This window comes from Urocitellus parryii, chromosome 1, assembly GCF_045843805.1.
Source record: "Urocitellus parryii isolate mUroPar1 chromosome 1, mUroPar1.hap1, whole genome shotgun sequence".
NCBI lineage: Eukaryota > Metazoa > Chordata > Mammalia > Rodentia > Sciuridae > Urocitellus > Urocitellus parryii.
The window spans coordinates 155,184,966-155,210,537 of record NC_135531.1 but is presented as its reverse complement, the minus strand read 5'-3'; the positions used below and the strand labels follow the sequence as shown (position 1 = coordinate 155,210,537).

The 25,572-nt window shown below is 37.3% G+C and overlaps 1 protein-coding gene across 1 annotated transcript; it reads left to right on the top strand.

The window, feature by feature from the left end:
- Positions 1–2,260: 2,260 nt before the first annotated feature.
- LOC144255493 (olfactory receptor 14C36-like) lies at positions 2,261–3,187 on the top strand. The gene has a single exon (XM_077800329.1). The coding sequence runs from the start codon at positions 2,261–2,263 to the stop codon at positions 3,185–3,187; it is 927 nt and encodes a 308-aa protein (XP_077656455.1).
- The last annotated feature ends 22,385 nt before the right edge of the window (positions 3,188–25,572 follow it).

The following is a 25,572-nucleotide window of genomic DNA, read 5'->3' as shown; positions in this document are numbered from 1 at the left end:
AGCCATAATAAAGAAAGAATACTAGGGACATATCACAGTTGATGGAGTGCTGGCCTCGTGTGCACCAGACTCTGGGTTCAGCACTCAGCACCACACACACAGAAAATTTAAACATTTAAAAAAAATGTCTCTATAGTTCTATGCAACTTCTAAATTTAAACCCAAGTTTATGTTCCATCTGTATGTGACAAGATGTTCTGGGATGATCAACAAAAACTCCTGAAGATACCAGAATCTAGGATAGAAGGTGAAAAACCTGGCAGATTTCCATAAAGAAACCTGATTAGTCTCATCGTATATGCCTTTCAAATTTTTTAATGTTTATTTGACTTTTTACATATGTACCATTTTATTTTTCCTTCACAATACTCAAATTATGTTTTAAAGATGATAATTTACCTCTTTTACTAAAACCAGTATCCGGAGCAGATTTTCCCATGTTATTAATCATTAGTAAATATTTGTGGAAAGATTACCTAATTTGAAAAGATCTTATGTTATGCCCAAAGGCAAGTGTGGGTTATTTCAAAAGAAGGAACACTGTATTTCTTACAGATGTGAAGAAAGGGCTTCACCAATTTAGGAGTTACTCGTTTGTAAATAAGTCAAATAAAAACTTAGTTCATGTTAACAATTAGTCGATTATGCTATATTGCATTTTTTAGTAACTACTATGCATGATGTCATGCACTTGCTACTATGAGAATAAAAACTTGAAGCAATACATGATCAAAAATCAAGGAATTTGCAACAGCATTTCCAGGGATAAATCATACTGATTTACTGAAAGGTAGAATAACATGTTGATTTCTAACACTACAGAGAAATAGAAGAAGATACAAGAGGGTTTCTGAAGAAAAGTTGCATTTGAGCCTCCTTTAAAGCTCAGTACATAGTAATGAGGAAAATGGAATCATTATGTCACAGTAGAAAAGGTCCTCTGTCAGCAAGTTCTAGGGCATGTTGTGAACAAGGGGGTCACTGAGGTGTGAGATTCAGGTTTGTGTCACGGAGAAATGGGGAATAAGGCAAGCAAGAGATTGAAGTTAGACTGTGTAGGGGTCCTTGAAATTAACTGTGAAATTAACACCAATGTACCTGTGTCAGGGCACAAAAGTAAAGGCCAGACAAACTCATGAGGAAAATCGCTTTTCAAAGGATGAGTGTGGTTAACCTGGCAAGGTGCTGAGGTGGACCCAGGTTTTCAGAGTGCTGAAGAAACGATGATTTTAGTGATTTGGGATTGAATCAGTCTGAGCTGCTTCATAAGTGCTATAAATATGAGCAAAATCTTCCTTCTAGGGTATACAGCCAGGATCACTTTGTATAATCATGACATTTGGAGGAAAGGGTTAAAATGGAAGGTGTCAACAAGAAAATGACAAATTATTATGTAGACAAAGGAATCTTCAACTTCATGGTGCTGAACACAGAGTAAAAACACATTAAGGTAAAAAATAAAAGTTTAGGAGAATGTCAGCTGGGCTGGAATCTGGAGCTTTAAACACCTCACACTGATTTTGTGTTGGAGAGAAAAAGAGAGCCCCAGTGGGAACAGGACCAGATCCCTATCTGAGATTGTGTGGCCTGCATACAGCACCACCCCATCATGGGGAGCAGCAGGGAGACTAGGGGACTGCAGGAGAGTCCAGATGCAGTCAGATCACCTCAGTTTACCACAACACTGGTCCTGCAGCCCTGGAATGGGAAACTTTGAATACTTGAGATTCTTTCCTCATGAGTAAAATTTTTTTCATGTTCATGGAGATAAATACTCCTACATTATGAAGAGTTTCCTATGTAAAAATATTAGAAAATTAATTACAATTGGAATTATTAATCATACTTTGAATTATTTAGTGTGGAAAATGGCAAAATAATGTTGAAATTGTATTCATGGAAGAGAATGTAGGTAACTATATTACTGATCATTAAAAAAATTTAAAAAAAAACATTGTCACATGCTCTGCATGGAGTATCAGGAGGTCAGGGGAGGCCTGATGAGGAGGAACTGAACACAAGCCCTACAGGTCACACCCAGACCCTGAGGTGCAGACCTCCACACCTGAACTGGGAGGTGCACTCTGCTCAGATATGAGTGAACATATCAGAAAACCAAGAGTGACCTTCCTTTGCAGGGAATCTAACCACAAAATACAAGAAAAAATGGTGCATATGAATATATAAAGTAATTGCATTGAATCTGTTTTCTTTCCACTTTTATCTCTTTATCATCCCAGTCAACCTGAATTTCCAGTGAATGGCCAATGCCACCATGGTAACTGAATTTCTCCTCCTGGGCTCTCCTGATGGCTGGAATATGAGTTTCCTCTATTTCACGATATTCTCAATGACCTACCTGGGTACCTTGTTAGGGAATCTTCTCATTGTCACTGTCACCACTGCTGACCAGAACCTGCACACACCCATGTACTTCTTCCTCAGGAACCTGTCCATTTTGGATATGTGCTACATTTCCATCACTGTTCCCAATGCTTGTGTCAACTCTCTCACTGGCAACAGAGCCATTTCAGTGGCTGGCTGTGCAACCCAGATCTTCTTGGTCCTTTTTTGTGAATATGTTGAACTTCTGTTTCTCACCATCATGGCCTGGGACCGCTATGTGGCCATCTGCCAGCCCCTCCAGTACCCCCTCATCATGAATCCTCAGATTTGTGTCCACATGACCCTGGCCACCCTGGTCAGTGGTCTGTTGTATGCAGGTGTGCACACTGGAAACACATTCTGGCTGTCCTTCTGTCAGTCAAACGTGGTCCACCAGTTCTTCTGTGATGTCCCCTCTCTTCTGAGGCTGTCCTGCTCTGACACCACCAGCAACATGGTCCTTCTTCTTGTCTCTGCTGTGGCAATTGGTGGTGGTTGCTTTACTCTTATTGCAATGTCATACATTCGCATATTTTCTGCTGTGCTGAAATTTCCCGAATCAGGGAAGGCCTTCTCCACCTGCACCCCTCACATCCTCGTGGTGTCCATCTTCCTTAGTTCTGGTGCAGGTGTGTACCTGAGGTCCTCATCAACCTCTGACACCCTCCAGAACATGGTTCTCTCTGCCTTTTACACCATGGTTCCTCCCTTCCTGAATCCTCTTATCTACAGTCTCAGGAACAAACAGGTAAAGGAAGCTGTGAGGAGAGTAATGCAAAGACAGTTGTTTTCAGGGAAATAATAAAGATGCTTTTCAGTATTATTCTAATTTCCCTGTTTAGGGTTCTTGATTAGAGATCATGCTCTTCATAGCTGTGCTTCAGAATTTATACTGCTTACTCTAATGTCACCTTATTGGGTCCTTCAACTTACAAAATAATTTTTGTTTTAATTTACACCATCATTTCTATTTATTTTTCATAAAATGTATAATGTTTTTAAATGCATATTTTATAAATGAGTATAATTCAAGTTATTTGCTATAATCATTTGAGATTATATATGTTTATGATTCATCAAATAGTTTGTAGTACTTTTATCTAGTAAAGTCACAGATGCAAACCTTATGAATCAATTATGAGAACATCCTGAAATCATTTGATCATATTTAGTGATTTCATTTAGTGATGTGTGAAATAAATATGGAAGATCTATGATACACAATTGTGTGAATGTAAATACATTGGAAATAACACAAAAATCAAATCCTAAAGAAGTTATAACCAAAAGTGTAGAGGGAATCATAGTAACATTTCTCTCCTTCTGGAACATAGAAAAAGAGGAAAATCCTTGTCCATGAAGTAAAAAGAGGGCCATGGTTACCAACGCCTGTGTCCTGACAGTCAAATCCATCCCCTGGGGAAGCCACATTGCCTTCCTAGGCCGTGTTGGATGCCAGTCTTTTTTATGTCCATGATGGACCCAGAGATGGGCTCCAAACCTTAGGGCTAAGTTGTAGGTGAGCATTAAGATTGTTGTTTCCCCCATGTAACTTAATTCTGTAATATTTAAGACATTTGTCTTGTCTTATAAAAATGAAATGATAGATACTAATTATCTGACCTAAGTGTCTCCTCTATGTCAACTGTCAACTTTCTATAAGTACGTAATGTAAGCCTGTATCTGTACATGTCCTCTAATGCCTTTTTGCAGTCATTCATCCTCTCACAGAGTTTATGTCTTTTGAAATATTTTAGTGGCCAAACTGGAATGTGTTTTGCTAGTTATTAATTGCAACTGACATATACTCACTGTCAATGGATCTAGAAATTTTAATATAACAAAATAAGAAAAAAAGAGTCCATATATATTGCAGGCAATGCATCAAACTCCAAATTCTGAGAACAATTTTTTCACCAGTTCACTAATAAGAAAATAGTGGACAAAATTATAAATATATGTATTACCTAGGAAAATACAAAAATCTAAATATATGTGAATAATGAATAACAGCATCTCTTAAAGTTTGCAGACAAGGGCATACTTGTAGTAGGAACCCATGAGCACCCAGACAATCAGCAGGAAGACTTGACCTGCTGTAACAGGATCCAACCAGAACACAGGCTCCATCCACTGTGTCTGACCACTGGGTCTCCCTGCTCCAATGTTCCCTGCTAGAGCAGAAGGCACTTCAGAGCACCACAGATGACTTCTGTGACCTCCACCTTTACAACTATAACCTACTGAATCCTAATGAGTGGCATTCAAAATCTTACATGAGTTGAGGTGACAATTAAGTTTAACTTTAATGTATAAATTTAGAAAAAAAATAGCATCACAGCAGTCCTATTGAGAGACATCCATCTTGGTGAAAGTCATTGGATATTTAACTTGTGTTTTAAGATGTTTTATACCCAAACAGCTGGTTGCAAAGGAGATGCAAATAACTAAATATTGGTACAAAGACTATATGGAATCCCATATTGGATGTCAAATTGTGCAAAGCCATGAAGATAACTTCCCAAGGACAGAAAAAAAGAGAACATGAGTTAAAAATAGATAATAGCAGCAGCTAATTATTAAGATATTTCTTTTGCATATAAAATAAGGGATTGTTTTAATCTATTTAATGTGGTTCTTCTCTTGTTATTTATTAAATTATCTGCATCAAGAGACAATATCACCTTTACAGACATGGATATGGAAGAAGTTTCTAGTGTGATCTACTGTTAAATGATTCAAAATATAATGATAAGTAATGTCATTGTGACTTGGTGAAATTGGCCATGTGAAGGCTCAGACTGAGTGACAGAGGCATAGGTACTGAGTTTGGACTCTTGGGTGTAAGGGGCAAGTCTCAGCAGCATGGCTTGATGAGGCAGTTCCTACGAGGAGACTGACAGCTGATGAGCTCACAATGGGCCTGGACTTACTGGATCAAATGAGTTTCCTGAGCAAATGCTCAAGTTACTCTAGTTTTTTTGATTCTTCTTTCTTTCTTTCTTTCTTTCTTTCTTTCTTTCTTTCTTTCTTTTTTTCTTTCTTTCTTTCTTTTTTTCTTTCTTTCTTTCTTTCTTTCTTTCTTTTTTTCTTTCTTTCTTTCTTTCTTTCTTTCAATATTTATATGTATTTTAGTTGTAGTTGCACCCAATACCTTTATTTATATGTGGCACTGAGGATCGAACCCAGGGCCTCGCTCATGCTAGGTGAGTGCTCTACCACTGAGCCCCAGCCCCAGCCCCTTGGTTCTGCTTTCTCAGTAAGAACTTACAGGACCCCACAGTTTATTAGTGCATCTAGTGATGCAAAGATGGATTGTAGAATATGCAACCCAGGGATGAAAGTGACCAATTCAGATGTGCCCCAGTGTTCACTGAATTATCTGTGCAGATCGATATTTACATCAAGATCAATTCAAAGTTTTAGTGTTCTTCTAATTTTTGTAATTTTATGAATGCAAACATAGTTATTCAACATTTAAAAAATCAAAGATACACACCAACTTGAGCAGAGAAGTAGAATCAGAGTCTGTGGTGCATCTCCACCTGGTCCAGCAGCCAATCATCCTCAAGTCAAAGATAGAAAGGTTCCTTTCTAATGTACCAACAAAAGTGGATTTCCTATGAGTAAGATTGTTCCTACTTTGATTTCAAGATACCAGTTCCAATGCAATGGCATGAAAGGCCACAGACTTCTATAGGACATAAGATTCCCAGTAAGACAGGATGTTCTTCCATCTTAGGAATCCTGTGTCATGTCCAGATTTGCTCTGTCAAACTAACATGTGTCCAGCTCAGTCTATTCACCAGGGTGAATATTTTATGGTGTTTGGAGCATCAGTAGCACTTTTCCCCAATTTAGCAAGCCTTATTTAAACTTGGAATTGTATAGGATCTACAATAAAAGATGGGGTGCAGAACTTCCTTTCAAAAGTCAATTTGTTGATTTTTCAACTGGAATTGAGCTTTTATCCTACCTTAGTCACATCTCTTATGATGAAAGTGGAATATGCAAGGCCAGTATCAGTCCTGGATGTTTTAAGGGTTAATGTGAATCTAAGAAGCTATCCCTGGGAACTACCCCTGCCTGGCCTAGGAGCAGGAAGTAACATTTGCTCAGTGGCTGGGATCTCATACCAGTCCCTGTGAAAATGCAAATAATTTATTTTGGTAAAATACCTCTTTAGAATTGTCTAATAGCACAGAGTAGGCCTCACTTCTCAAAGCTGGTATTTAGGTGGAGAGACTTCAAGTAGAACAATCAGCAAAGTGAATTAAAGATAAGCAGAAAACCTCAACTAATTAGTTTACTGTGAGGTTCCCAGATGGAAGACTTTAATTTTGTTAACTGACATCCACAGTCCTTCTCTAAGGACTGTCAATGAGCCCACCTTCACTCCAGGATGCACCCAACACACCCTGACCTCAGAAACACTGCCCTGTCTTGGGTTGGCTCCTGCTGTCCTTGGGTCAGTATCCGCCCATCAGTACCAACTCACAATCATGAGCCCTGACTGAAGGAACAAGTCTCCACGGAACCATGAAACCCCAGAGTCCCAGCTTTCCAGGGCATTCCTTACCTGATCCAGGATGCAAACCTTAACTCCCAGCAAATCTTAAGATGGGTTCTGTTAGAAAGAGCCATTGAAGTCCTGCCAAAGCTGCACAGAAACTGTTAAGTGTTGCCAGCCATCTGGTAAAGACCTACAGTCTTCTACCAGGGTGACTGTCCACCAAGGGAAATAAAATAATGAGACCTTTTTGGGCTCTCTGACATGGGCAGTTGTTTTTTCCCAGTATAATTTAGTACAGGCTACTGGAAGCAAACTTCTTTCACCTGGTAAGACCAAAAACACACCCTCAGTGTCCTGTCAGGTACATATCGACATTTCAGCCTTACATCAGGATTTTTAGCAGAGACTTGACAACCTGCATCATCTACAGGACTAGCAATGGTCGATTGTGCAATACTGATTGGACCCACCAAACAAGAATCAGGAACTGCTCTTGGCTGGATGGCAATAATTTGTGTGTCAGAAACTGAATAAAAACAATAAAAGCTCAGGGGTCTCACAGATCAGGAAAACGACTAGGATATCATGGTCTGGGTCATTAGATTTGCCCTGTTATGTGAAGTATAAGTCATTATATCTGGTCTCTTCTACAACTGAAAAGAGTCACGCTGGATAGAGAACTTCTCTGAATTTTCAAGACATCCTACTAGTTGCATAGGTGTGCTACTTCAGCCCATTGACCAGGTAGCCATGAAGCCTCTGATTCTCAGTAGGAAAGAGAAGAAGAGAGGGCTCTGTGGCAAGTCCAAGCTGGCATGCAAACTTCTCAGTCACTTGAGCCCTAGGATCCAGCAGAACCAGACATGTCTGAAGTGACAGTGGCTTTCAGTGACACTGCTCAAAGCATTTGGTAGGTCCCTATAGGTGAACCACAATACAGACACCAGATTTTGTAGCAGATTCTTGCCATAATCTGTGAATACATTTCTTCCTTTTAATTGGTATATATTAATTAATTTAAAATGGAGCTTTGTAGAGCCACAAAGCACTACAGGAAACCAACATAAAGAAATGCATGCTGAGCAGCAGAGGAGGAGTCCTGGAGTGAGGAAAGGAATCTTAAGTTCATGCACCTGCCACAGGCCAGGGGAAAAGAACTACAACCTCTGTTCAGACCAGTAATGTGCAAAGCAAAAGTATCTGTGGGAAGTTATGAAACAGGCATAAAAGCATCTTCCTGAAACTTCTACTTAGCAAGGAAGACTTTAGGACAAACAGATGAGATAGAGCAAGAGCATGCATACAATAGGATAGGGAGAAGAGAAATTGCCATTGTCATTGTCTGATATACAGAACTCACACACGCCTGTGCAAACACACACCCAAAAATAATAATTGCAAAATTGATAGCTCATTTAAAATAAAATTTTATTTTATTTACTCTGGCTTGGGGTGGTGTGACATCTTTTAACCACTATTATCAGTCACATGTATCCCTGGTGCAGGAAGAAAGTTAAATATACATGGAGAACTTCATCGTCTTTAGATCTGTATCATAAGTAAACATATTGTTTGAATTGCTTAAGTTTAGCAAGATAAATTTAATATATAGCATCTGCTTTTTATCTCCAATATTTTACAAGGAGAAATTTTTCAAAATTATAGTTGTATACAAGGGTAACTTTACTGATCAATGTAGATGTTAGATATTTTAAAGAATATAAAGAAAGAACTAAAGTTGAGTAAATTATGCTTCCTCCTGACTAATCATTTACTTGTAGTGTCAGCTGCCGGTGGGCACCCATTGGCATCACCAATGAGGCCATCCTGGCCAGCAGCTGGCCTCATAATGCATGGTCCAAGAAAACTCCTTTCTATCTTCTGTGTCTAAAAATCTGAAAAATTACCTCCAAAGAATCTATAATAAATTATATTTATAACACATTGCATAATGCTAATTCATTTTCAAGCAATCCATTTCATGACACCAATGTGAATCTTTGATTTTGCATGCAGCTCAATACTGATTTTGATGTAGACTATCATGTTAATTTGAAGTCTGCTCATGAAGAGTCAGATGAAAAAATAGACACTTGATCTTTTGATTTGGTATGCTGACATCTTTTCCCGTGTTGCAAAAGTTTCTCTTAAATGACTGGAATTTCATTTTACTTTTTGGAAATCATTTTTAATATTAATGCATGCTATAATTTAACTACCTACACAATGTCTAGCATATAAAGATTGCAGTGAATATGTTGATCTAAGAAAATGAAATAGACCAATGCTTTTAACTTCAAATTTAATTTTGAGTCATGTCGATTTTTATTTTATTTTTTTAGTTGAGATGTAGTGTCTGTATGTGTTAGACAGAACACCATGTTAATGGGATCCCCTGTCAAACGTGTGACGATCAAAGCTGAGCAACCTCCTTAGACCTTGGTCTTCCTGTGTGTTGGACATGCAATCCTCCTCTTCTCTAGTCCTTGTGAGACCTCGCCCCACCTACTCTCTCCAGTAGCTTCCCACTGCCCTAAGGCAAGTCCAGTCCCCTCCTCTCACTAGCTGGGTGGCCACCCTGACACCTCTTTCTATCCTCCCTTCCCAGGCCTTTTGTGTCTTTAGTGATACCATCCCATTCTCTTCTTCACTCAGATCTGCTTTTCAGCTTTCACAAATGAGTTAGAGTGTGTGGTGTCTGCTTTCTGGGTACACTTTATCCCACACAATGACCTCCCTTCCACCAGTCTGTGTCCAGCCTCAAGCGACAACATTTCAAGATTTTTCACCCTGAGTACCGTTCTTTGTGACCATATTCCACATGTTTCGCCATTCACCCACTCAGGGGTATCCAGATGGAGGCCATGCTTCAGCTTCAAGGATTAGACCATCTTGAAACCATTATTGAGATGATGTTTCTTGTTAGAATTTTTCATACTCAGACTTCATAATGTAAATAAAACACTATAATAAATAAGTTCATAAAAAGATGCTGCGATATTTAAGGTTTTCTAATTCATTTTCATTATAAGTAACACATAATAATTTTGCCATTAATGAGATTCATTGTGAAAATGAATAGTAAATGTGGCTCCACCAGAAAACTTCTAGAACTAGTAAATGAATTCAGAAAAGTAGCAGGATATAAAATAAACACCCATAAATCAGAGGCATTTCTGTATATCAGTGACAAAACCTCTGAGAAGGAAATGAGGAAAACTACCCCATTCACAATAACCTCAAAAAAAAAAATAAGACACTTGGGAATCACCTTATCAAAAGAGGTGAAAGATCTATTCAATGAAAACTACAGAACCCTAAGGAAAGAAATCAAAGAAGACCTTAAAAGATGAAAGATCTACCTTGCTTTTGGATAGGCATACTTAATATTATCAAAATAACCATACTACAAAAAGCACTATACAGATTTAATGCAATTCTGATCAAAATCCCAATGGCATTCCTCATAGAAATAGAAAGAAGAAATCATGAAATTCATCTGGAAGTATAAGAGACCCAGAATAGCTAAAGCAATCTTTAGCAGGAAGAGTGAAGCAGGTTGTATTGCTATACCAGACCTTAAACTATAGTACAGAACAACAATAACAAAAACAGCACGGTACTAGCACCAAAACAGACTGGTAGACCAATGGTACAGAATAGAGGACACAGAAATTAACCTACAAAATTACAATTATCTTATATTAGACAAAGGTGCCAATAATATGCACTGGAGAAAAGATAGCATCTTCAACAAATGGTGCTAGGAAACCTGGAAATCCATATGCAACAAAATGAAATTAAACCTCTATCTCTCACCATTCACAAAAGGTAACTCAAAAATGGATCAAGGACCTAGGAATTAGTAGAAGGAAAAGTAGACCCTAATCTCCATCAAGTGAGATTAGGCCCCAACTTCCTTAATAAGACGTCTATAGCACAAGAATTAAAACCAAGAATCAATAAAAATGGGATGGAATCAAACTAAAAAGGTTTTACTCAGAAAAAGAAACAATCTGTGAGGTGAACAGAGAGCCTACATCCTGGAAGCAAATTTTTACCCCTCACACATCAGATAAAGCACTAATCTCTAGGATATATAAGGAACTCAAACAGCTAAGCACTGAAAAAACAAAAAACCCAATCAATAAATGGGCCAAGGACCTGAACAGACACTTCTCAGAAGAAGATATATAATCAATCAACAAATATATGAAAAAAAAATGGCCTAGACATTCTTGACTGTCCAAATCTCCACTAAGCAAGTTTCTAAGCAGTGACTTGAGACTATGCAGGTTACTTGATTTTATAAGTGTCACCATTATTTTTGGCCTCTCAACTTACCCAGGGGATCAAGTGATAAGCTCATGCCCCAGTGTTTAGAAACAAGCAAGCACAGTATCTCTGCAAAGCTATATCAATAATGCATGTGCCAGGAAAGGGCCCTCAGCAAATGCTTTTGGTCACCCCTCAACTGTCACTGATGGAGGACCTACTGCTATGCAGACACTGAGGCTGAAGCCACCATCACACTGAATAGATTTATGCAGATTCTTCTCTGGGTGGTCTCTGTGATTTAACTAATGTCTTCCCACATAATTTTTCTGAGCAGAAAATAAAAACTAAAGAAAAAGAGAAGCCCCTGGAGCACTCCTGTGAGAAAGCATGGTCCCAGGGAGCAGGGGAAGGGGAGGCCCTGTGCTGGGTGCTCACGTGAGAAGAAACTCACTTATGAGCATCAGTAGAACATTCTACCAAACTTCTAAATGAAATGGGGTATGAACAATGACTCATATACAGACACACACACACAAACACACACACACATACACACACAAAATGCAGCAAATTGGAGATTAACTGACAAAAATAAGAGGTGGTAGCTTTATAGAGCATGATACAATCTGTACCTGGGCTTCTAAGACAGTGCCTGCCCTCCACAAGCCCAGTGTCCCTGGACTAGGACAGCAATCTCTCTTGACCCTGAGGATGATATCACCAGGAATTACTGGGGGCAAAGACTGAGAAAGGTGGAATCTCAATTCAATTCCCAGTCCCTGTGAACATATATGTTAATTCCATAAAACAAAATTATTTGGATACTGTAACCAAGTAGATGTGTTGTAGGAAGCTATGGGAACATCCAGAAAGCAGTATCAAAGCTCAGACTACAGTCTTTATGTGGGTTTATCTCAGGTTAACTTCCTTATATTCTCTTCCTTTACCTGCTACACACCACAATGACCATTCTTTAATATTCCACAATGAACAAGTAAAACTCTTATATGGAACTTGAGTTATTTTTTAAATATTGAAAGAGGATTGGCATATATATGAAATATAATCTTTATTGCTGCTGTTTTCATTCATTTTCATATTATAATTAAAAACAACTAATGCTCTGTTTTGAATGTGTTTTGAGTATTTACTTTAAAGTTTTATGTGCTAGAAGAATGGTCCTCAATTAAACCATACAGGTGGTGTTTATCCTAAAGAATTAAAGTCAACATACTGTACTGATACATGCATACCCATGTTCATAGCAGCACAATTCACAATGGCCAAACTATGAAAACAGCCCAGGTGTCTCTCCTTGGACAAATGGATAAAAAGTTTTGTGGCAATATATACAAAAAATTATTCTTCCATAAAGAAGCATGGAATTATGTCATTAGGAAAATGAATGGAGCTTGAGAAAATTAGATTAAGTAAAATAAGCCAAACTCAGAAAATCAAGGGCCGTATATTTTCTCTCAGATGTGAAAGCTAGAAAGGACAAAAAGGTGTGTGGGGGGTGGATCTCATGAAAATCAAAGGGACATCAGTAGAGTAGAGGAAAAGGTGCAGTGGAGGAAGGAGGAGAGGGAAAGGGGAAAATTGGGGCATGCTATTGACCAAATTATATTGTTGTAGGTCATATGAATCCGTGACCATTTATCCCATCGTGTACCACTGTAATGCAACAATGAAAAATAGGAAAAAAAACAGTCCTGAGGTGGTGAGGCCTTGGGTGATTACACCATCTGAGCAACACCATCTGATGAGACTGAGTCAGTCCTATAGGACTAGATTCCTTCTTGTGAGACAAGGTTTTTATAAACCAGTGAGCTCAGTTCCTTCCTTCCCTCATGCTTCCTGGCTCACACAGTGTCCCTTCCTCACCTGACCAATTCTCTTTGTGGTTCTTCATTGTTTTGGCATATCCAGTGTGGTACCATGATGTTTGGACCATGCTATCTGGACTTCTCAGCCACCAAAATGGTAAGCCAGTTAATTTTGTTTCCTTTAGATATTACCCGAAGCTGTATACTCTTACAGCAACACAAGCACCAAGAAAAATCTTCTTTAAACAAAATTATGAGAAGTCAGCAAGATCATGGGCTATGAAGTCAGAAACAATCAATCCACATGGAAATATTGAATATCTATAGATTGACCAAAATAGACTTTTGAGAATTATGGACACTCTTCAATGACCCATATTAACCTAGTGGATGTCCAATCACCAAAAACACACATCAAGTAAGTTGAGAATTTTGTAGAGTCTTTTTTTTCTTTCCTTCTTTTTATTTTTTTAATCTTTATCACATCATGACATAGACAAGAAGAGGTAGTCCAATTCCCAGTTTCCTCCCTTGGAAGGAAAGGGACAGAATTTGATTCATCCTGTCATGTTTGTGGAATATCACAGGAGTTACTTCTGTATCACTTGGCTCACAGGTCAAATAGTAATAGTGGCAAAGGTGGCTTCCAAAGCAGAAAACCTCCAATTGCTGTGACAGGTACCACAGGAATGAAAGATAAAGGACCTGCATATATGTGAGGGCAAGAGATCTTAGGCCAAGGAACATAAAAGAACAATCAGTTACTGAGAAGAAAAATAGATAAGAATCTCAGAAAAAATGAAGACATTTAAAGCATCCATGAACTTGGGAGGATTGTGGGGAGACACTTGCACAGGGAAGGGAAGACACATGCTGAGAAAAGATGCCCTCAGTGAGCCTTCAATCAAGCAGGTTTCTAGCACACAGAGAGCCAGGCTTCAATGAGAGGTGATGTCTTATAGTTGATGTCTTATATAAATCCCATTTGTCAACAAAAGATCACAAGACACACAAAGAAACAGGGAAATGTGTCCCATTAAAAAAACAAAATTAATCTACAAATACTAATTTAAAGACACTAAATTCAAATTTAATAGACAAAGACTAAATATCCATTGCTTTAAATAATTCAAAAAGATAAGGGAAAATACTAAGAGAGCATGAAAGCAAAAAAGAAAAATATACATGAAAAAAAAATAAGAGTACTAAGAAAATTGTAGAAGTTATAAATTAAAGTAAATGGAAAAAATTCTGAAACCAAAATTAAGAAATGAATTGAAAAGTGTAGTAAAAGTTTCAATGTCAAATTTAAACACATAGGAAGAAGAATCAATAATTGGAAGACAGTTAAATTGAAATGATCAAGTCTAACAAACAAAAAGAAAAGAAAATGAAAACAGTAAACATTCTTAGAAACTTACAGGATAATATCAAATTGTAGAGAAAGAAGTTAAGACCTTCTTTAAAAAAAAATTTTAAAAATACCTATTCAAAGATATGATATGTACATCTAAGACATTCATGTACTCCAATAAATCCAGAGATGAAGACTAAGAGTCATAACTATCAAAGCATCTAAAGCCAAAGGTAAAGAGAATATTGAAAGGCATAAGACAAAGGCAGCTCATCACACAAAACTAATCTTCTATAATATTACTGATCAGTATCTCAGTAGAAACTTTCCACACTAAAGAACAGTGGTTTGATATATTTAGCAAAGGAAAATACAACCCATCAGTATGAATTCCCCAAATGACAAAACTATCGTCTATCTCCTTAAAATAAGAAATAATGATACTCTATGAAAAAAAGCAATCAACTTAATTAGTACTATACAGATCCAACGAGATATGGTTAAAATAAAAATAAAATGACACTAGATAGTGATCTGTAGCCATGTAAAAATAAAATTCTCTGGTAAAGGAAAATATAAAAACTATTAATATTGGTATTTCAGTTTATTACTCCACATTTAACTTTTCTTAGGGATTAGAACAAAAAAGTAACAAAATGATTTTAGGTCTGTTAATTGGTAGACCATATGTGACATCAATAATATAGTGTATAAGGTCAAAACTAAGAGAGTAGAACTTTGTACATGATCAAAGTTAAGTTGGTATCTGTTTAAAACAGTTATAAACCAAGATAAACTAAGATTGATAGATGTAATTCCCAAAATAACCACACACACACACACACACACACACACACACACACACACAAACAATATCTATATGAATTGCTTAATACAAATGAGAAGTGAATCAAATATCACTACAAAAATAATCAAAAACAAAGGACATAAATAAAGGAATGAATAAGAATGAAAAGAGCTCCAAGACATACAGAAAACAATAAATGGCAAAAATAAGTCCTTCCCGTCATTAATGTCATTAAAATTAACTGGATTTGATTGTCTAATCAAATCGTACACATCAGAAAATAGGATTTTAAATATCATACAACCTTGTTCTGTCTCCTAGAGTATTGACTCAGATCAGGATAAGACCAAAAGGATGAAGAATGCATAAACAGCAACCCAAAGAGTCCAGGGTGCTACAACAATGTAAGAATGAAATTAATTCAAAGTCAAAAACTTTTAAAAATATAGTGATCCTTACATAATGATAAAAGTGTTAATGTACAGGTGGTATTAACAATCAAGAGAACATACATAACACGAATCAGAGCTTCACAATAAATTGAGAAAGATTAGGCAGGAAGAAAAGAGAGAGACAGCTCTGAAATAATATTCATACACTTCAATATCCAAATGTATTCAACTAGTACCTACAACAGACAGAGAAGAAATAGGAACATGGAAACTAGAAGAGCACCCCAGTCCTACATACCCCACTCCACCCATGGACTTTGGTTCACAATGGATTGCAACTACATAGCGAAGACAGAATGGTAAAATATGGTAAATATACAAATATGTGTAAATTAACATTGTCTCCTACGAAAATAAGAGGTCAGAAGGGAAGTTGCCTTCTCTACCAGAAAATCTCCTTATAAAAATGATGTAAAAGCACAACACACTGAAATTGAAAGGATGCAGAGAGAATAGTGGGAAAGGGAGATTTGTATTTGAAAATACTCAGACTCATAAAAGAAAGATTTCATATCAGTCACTTAACTTTACACACTGAAGACATAGAACAAGAGAAACAAATTAGACACAAAGTCAGTAGCAGGTGGAGTAATAGAGATAAAATAAAAGGAAAATAAAATACAAAATCCTCAAGAAAAATCAATAAAACTTAGATTATTGATTCTTCAAAACAAAGATTTAAAGGAATGACACCAATCTTAGCAAATCAGCATGATTCTCTCTCAAAAATGATAAAAATTAAAAACATTGAAAAGGCCTGTGGATGGAGCTCAGTGTTAGGGAGACTTGGGTTCAATTCCTAGTACCACTAAGAAGAGCTTTTATAAAATTCATACAAAAACAAAAGGCAGAAAATATATCCTAACTTCATTTTTTGAGACTAGTATTACCTCATAGAAAGCCAAAGTCAAATTAAGAAAATTAAACCCAAAACAGATAGCCCTGATGAGTATTTTTAAAATCATACACCTTGGTACTTATCCAAAATAACTAAAGCCAGTATACTACAATGAAACAGGCTCATCAATGTTTAAAGCAGAGCAATTCACTCTGGCCAGTCAAGGACCCACCCAGAAACCTACCAACAGATGAATGGATTAAGAAAATGTGGTACAAACACACAATGGGGTTTGACTCAGCCACAAAGAGGAAGGAGATCATGGCCCTTTCAGGTGAACGGATAGAACTGCTGAACATCATGCTCAGTGAAGAAGACAGACTCAGAAGTCAAGGGTTAAGTGCTTTCCCTAATGTGTGGAAGAGCAAAATTAGTAAAGAAGTGAGGATGCCATGAATGTAGAAGGAAATCCATGGAGTAAAGGTCAGGAGTTGAGGGGAGTGAGGAAGGATGGGGAAAAGATCCAACTATTGTATGTTCATATGTGAATACATCCTAGTGGATTCCACCTTCAAAACATCAAATGAAAAAAAAGATGAATTTGAAGGAATATCAGAAGAGCAGATGAAATGGAACATGGGGAGGGAGGAGAGGAGAGGAAGAGGAGACACTAGGGACTGGATTAGAAGAAACTATGTCCCGTGCTTGTATGACTGTGCCATTATAATCCCCAATATTATGAATAACTAGACTGCACTAATAAAATACTGAAATATGATATCAAACAGAGTTTAAAAGTACAATGAAAGTGTTACACAGCAAAAATAAGTGGTGTTTATCCCTAAATGCGAGAGAGTTTCAATACACACACACACACACACACACACACACACACACACACACACGCGCGCACACACACACACAAATCTATCAATGTCACAAACAGGCTAGGAGTCATAAGGGAGAAAAATCACTCATGATCCACTGGTGGAGAAGAAGCACTCTGTAAAACTCAGTATTTTCATGATCAGATATTAAACTGGAAATTGAAGGAAATAGGAATCCACAAAGAGAAACAATAGGAATAGAGAATGAAGGTGAATCGTAAGAAGTAAACACCAAGAACAAAACTACCTACAAATAGTCAGAGTCTCATAGTAAATACCACAGCAAAGACAATGACCAACTCTGAGCATGTGGGAGGTTCTTTAAGAAAAGAATAAGACAAATTTCCTGCTTTCACAATTTTCACTTAATGAAGTACTGTATGTCACAGGCAGAATTATGAATTAAATAAAAATAAATAAAAGACATCAGACAAAGTAACTGACAGTAAAATTATCTTATTTTTCCACCATAATGTGATCTTTAGTGTTTAAAAAAAAAAAACAGTTTCCACAACAAACTGTAAGAATTACTAAATCAGTGAAGCTAAGATGCAGAATACAAAACTAATAGAAACAGACATTTATCTCTATAACACAACCATGAGCAATCAGAGGAGATAAAGAATTCCACTGTAGTGACACCCAAAAGAATAAACATGATCTTCTTTTGCTCTGATTTCCTTCCAGTGTTGACTTGAGATCTCTCCCTTGACAGTGGCCAGAGGCCAAGGTGGGCACTCCCTGGAGGACCTCTGACTGACATCAGGTTCAAGTGTGTCAGACAGAGGGCAGAGGAGGAAGAGAAAGTCCAGCGCATGACACAGAAGAATTGTACTGCTCTCCTACACTCATGTCCCAGAGGTGTTATAGGTGCCCACTGAGAGTTGGAAATGACCGGGAGCTGGAGTCAAGTTCTGAGGGAGACACCATGGGATTCTGCCTTTACCAAGGTCAATGGGCAATATCCATAGGCTTCCCCAGGGAACTGGCTAATTAAAATTAATAATAATAACACATGCGAATGGCGACATTTGTTCACCTAACTATGGTGCTGGCCAGTAGGTTGGCAGTTGCAGGGGTGTTGAGTTTGGGCTCAGTGTGATGGGAAACCAGCTGCCTCATCTCCATGACAACATGAGGAAAGCTTGTTTCACTCAGGGCAAAGGTAGGGTGCACCTGGGCTTCAAAGAGTTTAAAAAATTAAAAAATGCACACCAAGGCAGCAACTGTACTCAGCAAGGGCACAATAATAAAACACTCAGGAATTAACTTGAACAAGGAGGTTACAGTCTCATGTGCAGAAATCTCCAAAATGCTACAGAAAGTAGTCACAGTAGACATGGATGAATGGAAATGTATTCCACACTCATGTAGTTGAAGACTTGAACAACAACTTTGACAGAAATGTTCAACTTTGATAGAAATTCAGAGAACTTTGATAGAAGTGTTCAAATGACCTAAAGATATTTCTCTAGATAGATAAACAAATGGATTATGATGAGTTCAAATTATAATAAATGCTGAAGAGGATATGGGTAAAGAGAACACTTCACACTGTTGGTGGGACTGTAATTTAGGACAACTACTATGGAAATCTGTATGGAGGTTCCACAAAAGACTGGGCATGGAATCACCATTTGACCCAGGAATACCACTCAGTATTTGCCCTAAAGAATTAAATTAATCACACTACAGGGATACATGCAGACCCATATTTATAGCAGCACAATCCACAACAGCCAAACTATGGAACCAAGCCTAGTTGTCAAACCATGGATGAATGGATTAAAGAAAATGTGGTGTATGTACATGATGGAGATTTAGTCAACCATGAAGAAAAATGAGATTATGTCATTTGCAGGAAAATGGATGGAACTTGAGATCATCCTGCTGAAGGAAATAAGCCAAACTCAGAAGGTCAAGGGTATGTTTATCTCATGAGTGGAAGAAGAAAGAAAGAAAGAAAGAAAGAAAGAAAGAAAGAAAGAAAGAAAGGAAGGAAGGAAGGAAGGAAGGAAGGAAGGAAGGAAGGAAGGAAGGAAAGAAAGAAAGAAAGAAAGAAAGAAAGAAAGAAAGAAAGAAAGAAAGAAAGAAGGAAAGAAAGAAAGAAAGAAAGAAAACATACATGAGGGAATCTGCTGAATATAGAAGGAAGATCAGTAGAGCAGAGCCAATGCCATGAGGGGGAGGAGGAAAAGGGAAATACTGAGGAATGATATTTACCAACTTATATTGTTATATTGTGTGCATGTGTGAAAATGTAACAATGAAATCCACTAGTATGTAAAACTATAATGCACTAATAAAAACACATACAAAAGAAGATTAAATAATATATTATACAAACTCAATCCCAATTTACAAAATTATATTTAAAATTCTTTATCATGACAAAGATTGATTTATTATTTCAAAACATCAAATGTTGTTTGGTCTTATTTGAGACATGTATCATAAGACCTTAGGGATTCACAAGTCTAAAGTTGAAGAAACATCAAAAACAATAACAGAAGACTGTTTCCCAATTAGCATGATACTAAGAACCTAGACAAATTGAACAGAGTAGACAGGTCAGAAATATTCTAAACATATGTAATCAGGTGGATTTCAACAAGGACACCAAGAAGACACAGTGAGGAAAGAGGAGTCTATTCCATACACATTGCTAAGAAAAATATGAATTTCCAGAAGTAAAAGAATGAAATTGGGTGCTTATCTAACTTCACATGTAAAATCAGCTTAAAATGGATAAGTGACATAAAAGTAAGGCCTGGAACTATACAACTTCTGGACAGGAACAAAAGGGAAAAATATCTCAATGCTGATCTTCACAGTGATTTTTTCTTATTCCAGCCCTGAAATCTTACAAACAGCCTGAACTCAGAAGAAGCACTCCCAACCCTCTCTGGGTACAGTTAGAGGGCCACACAGGACAGAGGCAGAAAAATGAGCAAAACACGGAGCTAATCATTGGCTGGAATCATGAGGGGAAGTTTGGAATCTGGCAAATAAAATTTTGAAGAATCGTCATGGGACTCATTAAGCTAACAAGACAGAAGATAACCTCTGGGAGCTAATCAGAGCTCTGTCTCCTGAGCATCTCTCCCACATGAACCCTGGTGCCTCTAACAGACAACACACAGAGGCATCCCATGTGACCCTCAGGTGTCTGATGCAAGCAGGGATCTTAGGGAAAACTAAGGAGTTAAAGGGACTGAGAAAATTAGTGCCCCAAAGCATGTTGAAAAGTAAACTGCCAAGAAAGAAGAGAGAGGACTGAGATGCTGGGCTAATTATGCTGTTAGAAGAGCACTCGGCTCCTAGCATGAACAGGCAGGACTTTCCATGTTTCTGTGAGAGAATACAGTTTACCTTTCTATCATATTTTTTTTCAAATAATGTGAAAATAAAACATTGATAGTTTATATTTTTAGAAGGATGATTTTGATTGGAAATTCTTTCCTTTCAGAAATGAGATAGAGAGGTGATTTACTAGATAATTCTAACAAATATTTGAAGAATTTACAGCAATCTTTCTCAAACTCTTTTGAAGAACTGAAGAGAAGGTAACACTCTCACTTCATGCTGAGAGGCAAATCATTTCCCTGAAACCTCAACCAAGGAAATTACAAGAAAAGAAAGCAAAAGAGCAATATCCCCAAGTGACTAGTAACTCAAAAATCCTGAAGAAGAAAAAAAAAAACTAGCAGATTGAATTGGACAGCACATTAAAAAAAAAAGTGATACTCCTGAGCAGATGGGATTTATACATGGTGTGCAAGGATGGTTTAATCTATGTCAATCAATGTAATACAGCAAATTAACAAAATGAATACAAAAACTATGATCATTAAAATTGATGTAGAAACATTTAACAAAACTGAACAAGATAAAAATGTACATTAATTTAGGAATAGGAGGAAAATACATCAACATAGTAAAAGGCAGGCATAAAAATCCCACAGATAACACCAAATTCAATGGAGAGATGAAATCTGTGCATCTAAGATCAGGAATAAGGCAAGGTCCCCTCTCTCAGCACTACTGCATAACAGAACATAGGATGTTACATTCTACCCAGAGGACACAGATATGAAGAAGCAGCAGGAGGCATTCAGATGCATTAGCACACTTACCACTTCACATAGTTATCATCATTTTTTGTCTGTGGTAAGAACATTTAGGATCTGCCCTCTTCAACTATCAAGTACACAGTGCCCTGAGTACAGTCGTCATACTGAGGAGTTGCTGACCAGAACTTACTGACCCCACATAACATCACTCCATTTCAGCCTCACATACTTATGTGGGCTCAAAACTTTCAGATATCACATACAAAAAGTTTGATTATAATTATCATTTTGTGCATAGTACACATATGCCTCATAAGTACCTGAAACAGGTATATCTTACAAATGTCTATATGACATACACATGTAATATATGTATGTAATAAAACATAGAAAAATTTCTGAAAACTTGTATGAAATCACAAAACTTTACATGTTCACAGACATAATGGGAAAGAAAAACAAAATTGGAGGCATTCCACTTTATCATTTAAGGTATTTTTACAAAGCCATTGCAATCTACAGGATAGCACTGGCATAAAACCAGTAATCCAAGCACATGGAACAGAATAGACAGGTCAGAAATAATCTAAATATATGTAATCAGGTTGGCAAATTTTCAACAAGGGCATATTTATATAGTAAATGTAAGCAAATTTTGTTGTTTCATTATACCTCTATTAGATGGAAAAAATACCACTCTGAATATTCTTTTTAACAGCACTCTTTTTGTTTCCTTTTTCCTACAGCTCAACCCAGGTGTGTTTCACCACTGAACTACATTCACTGCCATTTTAATTTTTGACCTTGAGGCAGGGTCTTGCTCCATTACCAGGCTGGCCTAGAACTTTTGATTGTCCTGCCTTAGGCTCTCAAGTCACTGGGATCACAGGCGTGCACCACCTCACCAGGCCTCAACTACACCCTCAAAGAGAAACAATCAATTCTAACTCCTCACAGTTCTACAAAATCACTGCAAATGCTGGATTCATAAACACTGCCCCGTTGCTACCATGAGAAATGCAGTTTAGGCCCTGAGAACTAGGATTGCAACTGATCACAGCGTTTTCACCAACCGACTACACACATACCCTGTTCTGTGCATGTTTCTGGGAGAGGACCTGCTGTTCAATGCACCTCATCACTGTCAGCGCTGTGATGCAGGCCACACAAAGCTCATCCAATTGTAAGGCACATCAGAACCTAGTGGTGCTCAGGGACACTGGAAAGTAGCTCAGCACCATACATGGGTGGCCTTCTGGACAACAAAGCACCAAGAGCATAGTAACTAGAGCAGAGAGGCAGGACCTTGACAGAGAGAGAGGACACTGGTGTACAAATTGAGAGCCCAAAGAAGAAGAAAAAGGCAAAGTCCTGCTGCATCCTTCCTAAACCAGGAGTGTGCATTGGGGTAACTAAAATAATGCACTGTTCTTGCATTTTAGGAGGAGTGGTCCTTAAGGGCTGCAAGTACAGAGTCTGGGGTCACATTTGTGGGAAAATCACAACAAGCAAACTCACAAACACAGAATCTGAGAAGAAAGTTCAACTGTATGTGGTTTGATATAAAGAACTCAGATAAATAAAATTATGAACCTATGACAAGAAATTGCCTCAAATGAAGAAACAACAAAAATTAGGCAAATTGCATATATCACAAATGTGCCACTAAAAAGTTACCTTTAGTTTTATATATATATATATATATATATATATATATATATATATATATATATATATATATATCAGGTGTAAGGATTGAAATTTAAAAAGAACTTAAAATATGTTTAGAGATGTTAACATTTTACATGTAGAAAACCCTGAAAATTTACCAAAAAAATTGTTGGAACTAACAATTAATTCCAAGAAGTCTAAAGATACAAACTCAACACTCAAAATTTTATAATTTGAGTTAACAATAACAAATCACAAAAGGAAATTTAAAAAGTCATCCCATTCAATTATGTATCAAGAAGGATAAAGTACATTTAATCAAAATCTTAATGATTCTTACATGAAAGTATAATAAAATCATTGTCCAAATAAATTAAAGTTATACATAAATAGAATAATGTTCCATGCCTGTGGATAAGAAGTCTTAATGTTATTAAAATAACTTTAGTTTCTAAAATACTTTAAAGATTCAATGAAATCATTATCAAAATTTTTTTATTAATCTTTCTTTCAGAAACAAAAAAAGTATCATAAAATTCATATAGAATGAAACTGTCCTGAAAAGCTAAAATAGTCTTGAAAAGAAATGAGCAAAATTAAAGGTCTCACACTGAGGTTTCCAAACATACAAGAGGGAGATTATTTATGACAGCACCTGCATCCCTCACAGAGTGCAAACAGCAGAATGTGGAGCCTCACAGCAGCCCTTCCACTCTGGGCCTGGAGATTTTAAACAAGGGTGCTGAGATTACCCAATAGGGAGTCATGGTACAGGGTCCTCCGCAAAAGGGTGACTTGGGCCTCTATACCACACCTGATCTTAGCTCAAAATGCACAAAGGCCTAACTGTGAGCCTTAAATCCATTGAACTTCTACAAGAAAGACCTGTGCTAAAGCTCCAGGACTCAGGACATGATCACAGTTTCATGAATCTGAACCTAAATGCAGAGGAAAAAAATGAAAAATAAACAAATGAAAACTACATCAAACTTAAAACCCTCTGCATATAAAAAATATTGTAAGATGGGAAAGGCAACCTGCCTGTGGGATGGGAAAGAGAAATCTGCATCTGATACAGAATTTATTCTAGATGTAAGTGACTTCTATATTCAATCAAAATGAGCCTGATTAAAAATGGGCAAGTGACAGATATTTTCTCCAGAGATAAAGGAAAGCACATCCCTGTGTGGGTGAACATGCACATGTGTGAGTGTGAGCGTGCATGGGGATGTCCATCACTGGGACATTTCCCAGTACTGCTGCTCACTTCACATGGTTGCTTATGAAACAGAAACATACCACCCTACCCTGCAATGTGTAGAACACATAGCACATGGCAGTTTTATTCAGACACATACACAATGAACAGGAAGTTCCTCTCCTTCCTAATGACCTCTACCTTGGTAAATAAAAAGTGTTTGAGTGAGTCAATAACTCTAATTTATTTTCTCAGAAACTTTTTTTTCTAAAATTACTCATAAATTCACAATTTCCCAGTTTTTATGGGATTTTATAAAATTACAATAATAGAATACTTCTATCCCAGCTACTTACGCTATCTTTTGTGATATCTTTCCTCCAGGCTCCAGGAGGAAAGACTGTGCTGTTTACTTCTCTGTTCTAACTGGAGCAACTAGAATTGCACATGGATGAAATACAAACATACCAAATAAAGTAATGAGTGCTTCATCTCTTCACCCCAGAACATGGAATGGGTGCTACCCATTGTTATCATGGTGGACAGAGTTTGGCATAGCTACTCACATGTGGGAAGTGAAACTTCTACAACCTCAGCCCCTCAACTCTAGGGTAGAATGAAGCCAGTCACAGAGGCCTTGCAGATGGAGAGGGAGGAGAACCAGCCATCTCCATATAGCATAGTAGTCACAGCTGTGACACTGCCATGCATAATGTTTCTTCACTCTTTTCCATTAGATGAAGTAACCCTGATGTAGACAGCACCACTTGATCTCAGGTGGTGAGGCATGAAACAGCTAAATCCAGAGCACTGGGAGCGGTCATCTCTTCAGGGGCCTTCTTCTTCCTGGACATTAGTGCTGCAAAACCTCACTAAAGGAAGGAAGTCTCACCAACAAGGTAAAATTAAGAACCTGAATTTTTTTTATGTATTTGAGAACTTAACGTGCATGGCACGGATTATATTTTTTTTCCCAGTACAAATTTTAATGTCGTCCCAAATTAGCAAACCATGCAATCTTTTTAATTTTTTTTTAGTTTGTCCTCAAACACAATGAATTTAATTAATTTTTACTGAGAAACCTGTTTCATATTGACCAAAATGGTAAACAGAAGATAGGAGATAGAGAAAATATAAAGCAGCCTGTGTACATTTCTATGAACACCTCCATGTAACTAATTAGGTGTCTCCATTTCCTTCCACATACCTAGTATACAGGTAATATGCAGATATAGCTCTTTTATCTACATGTGCACAAACTGTTATGGGGAAGACCACTCAGAAAACAT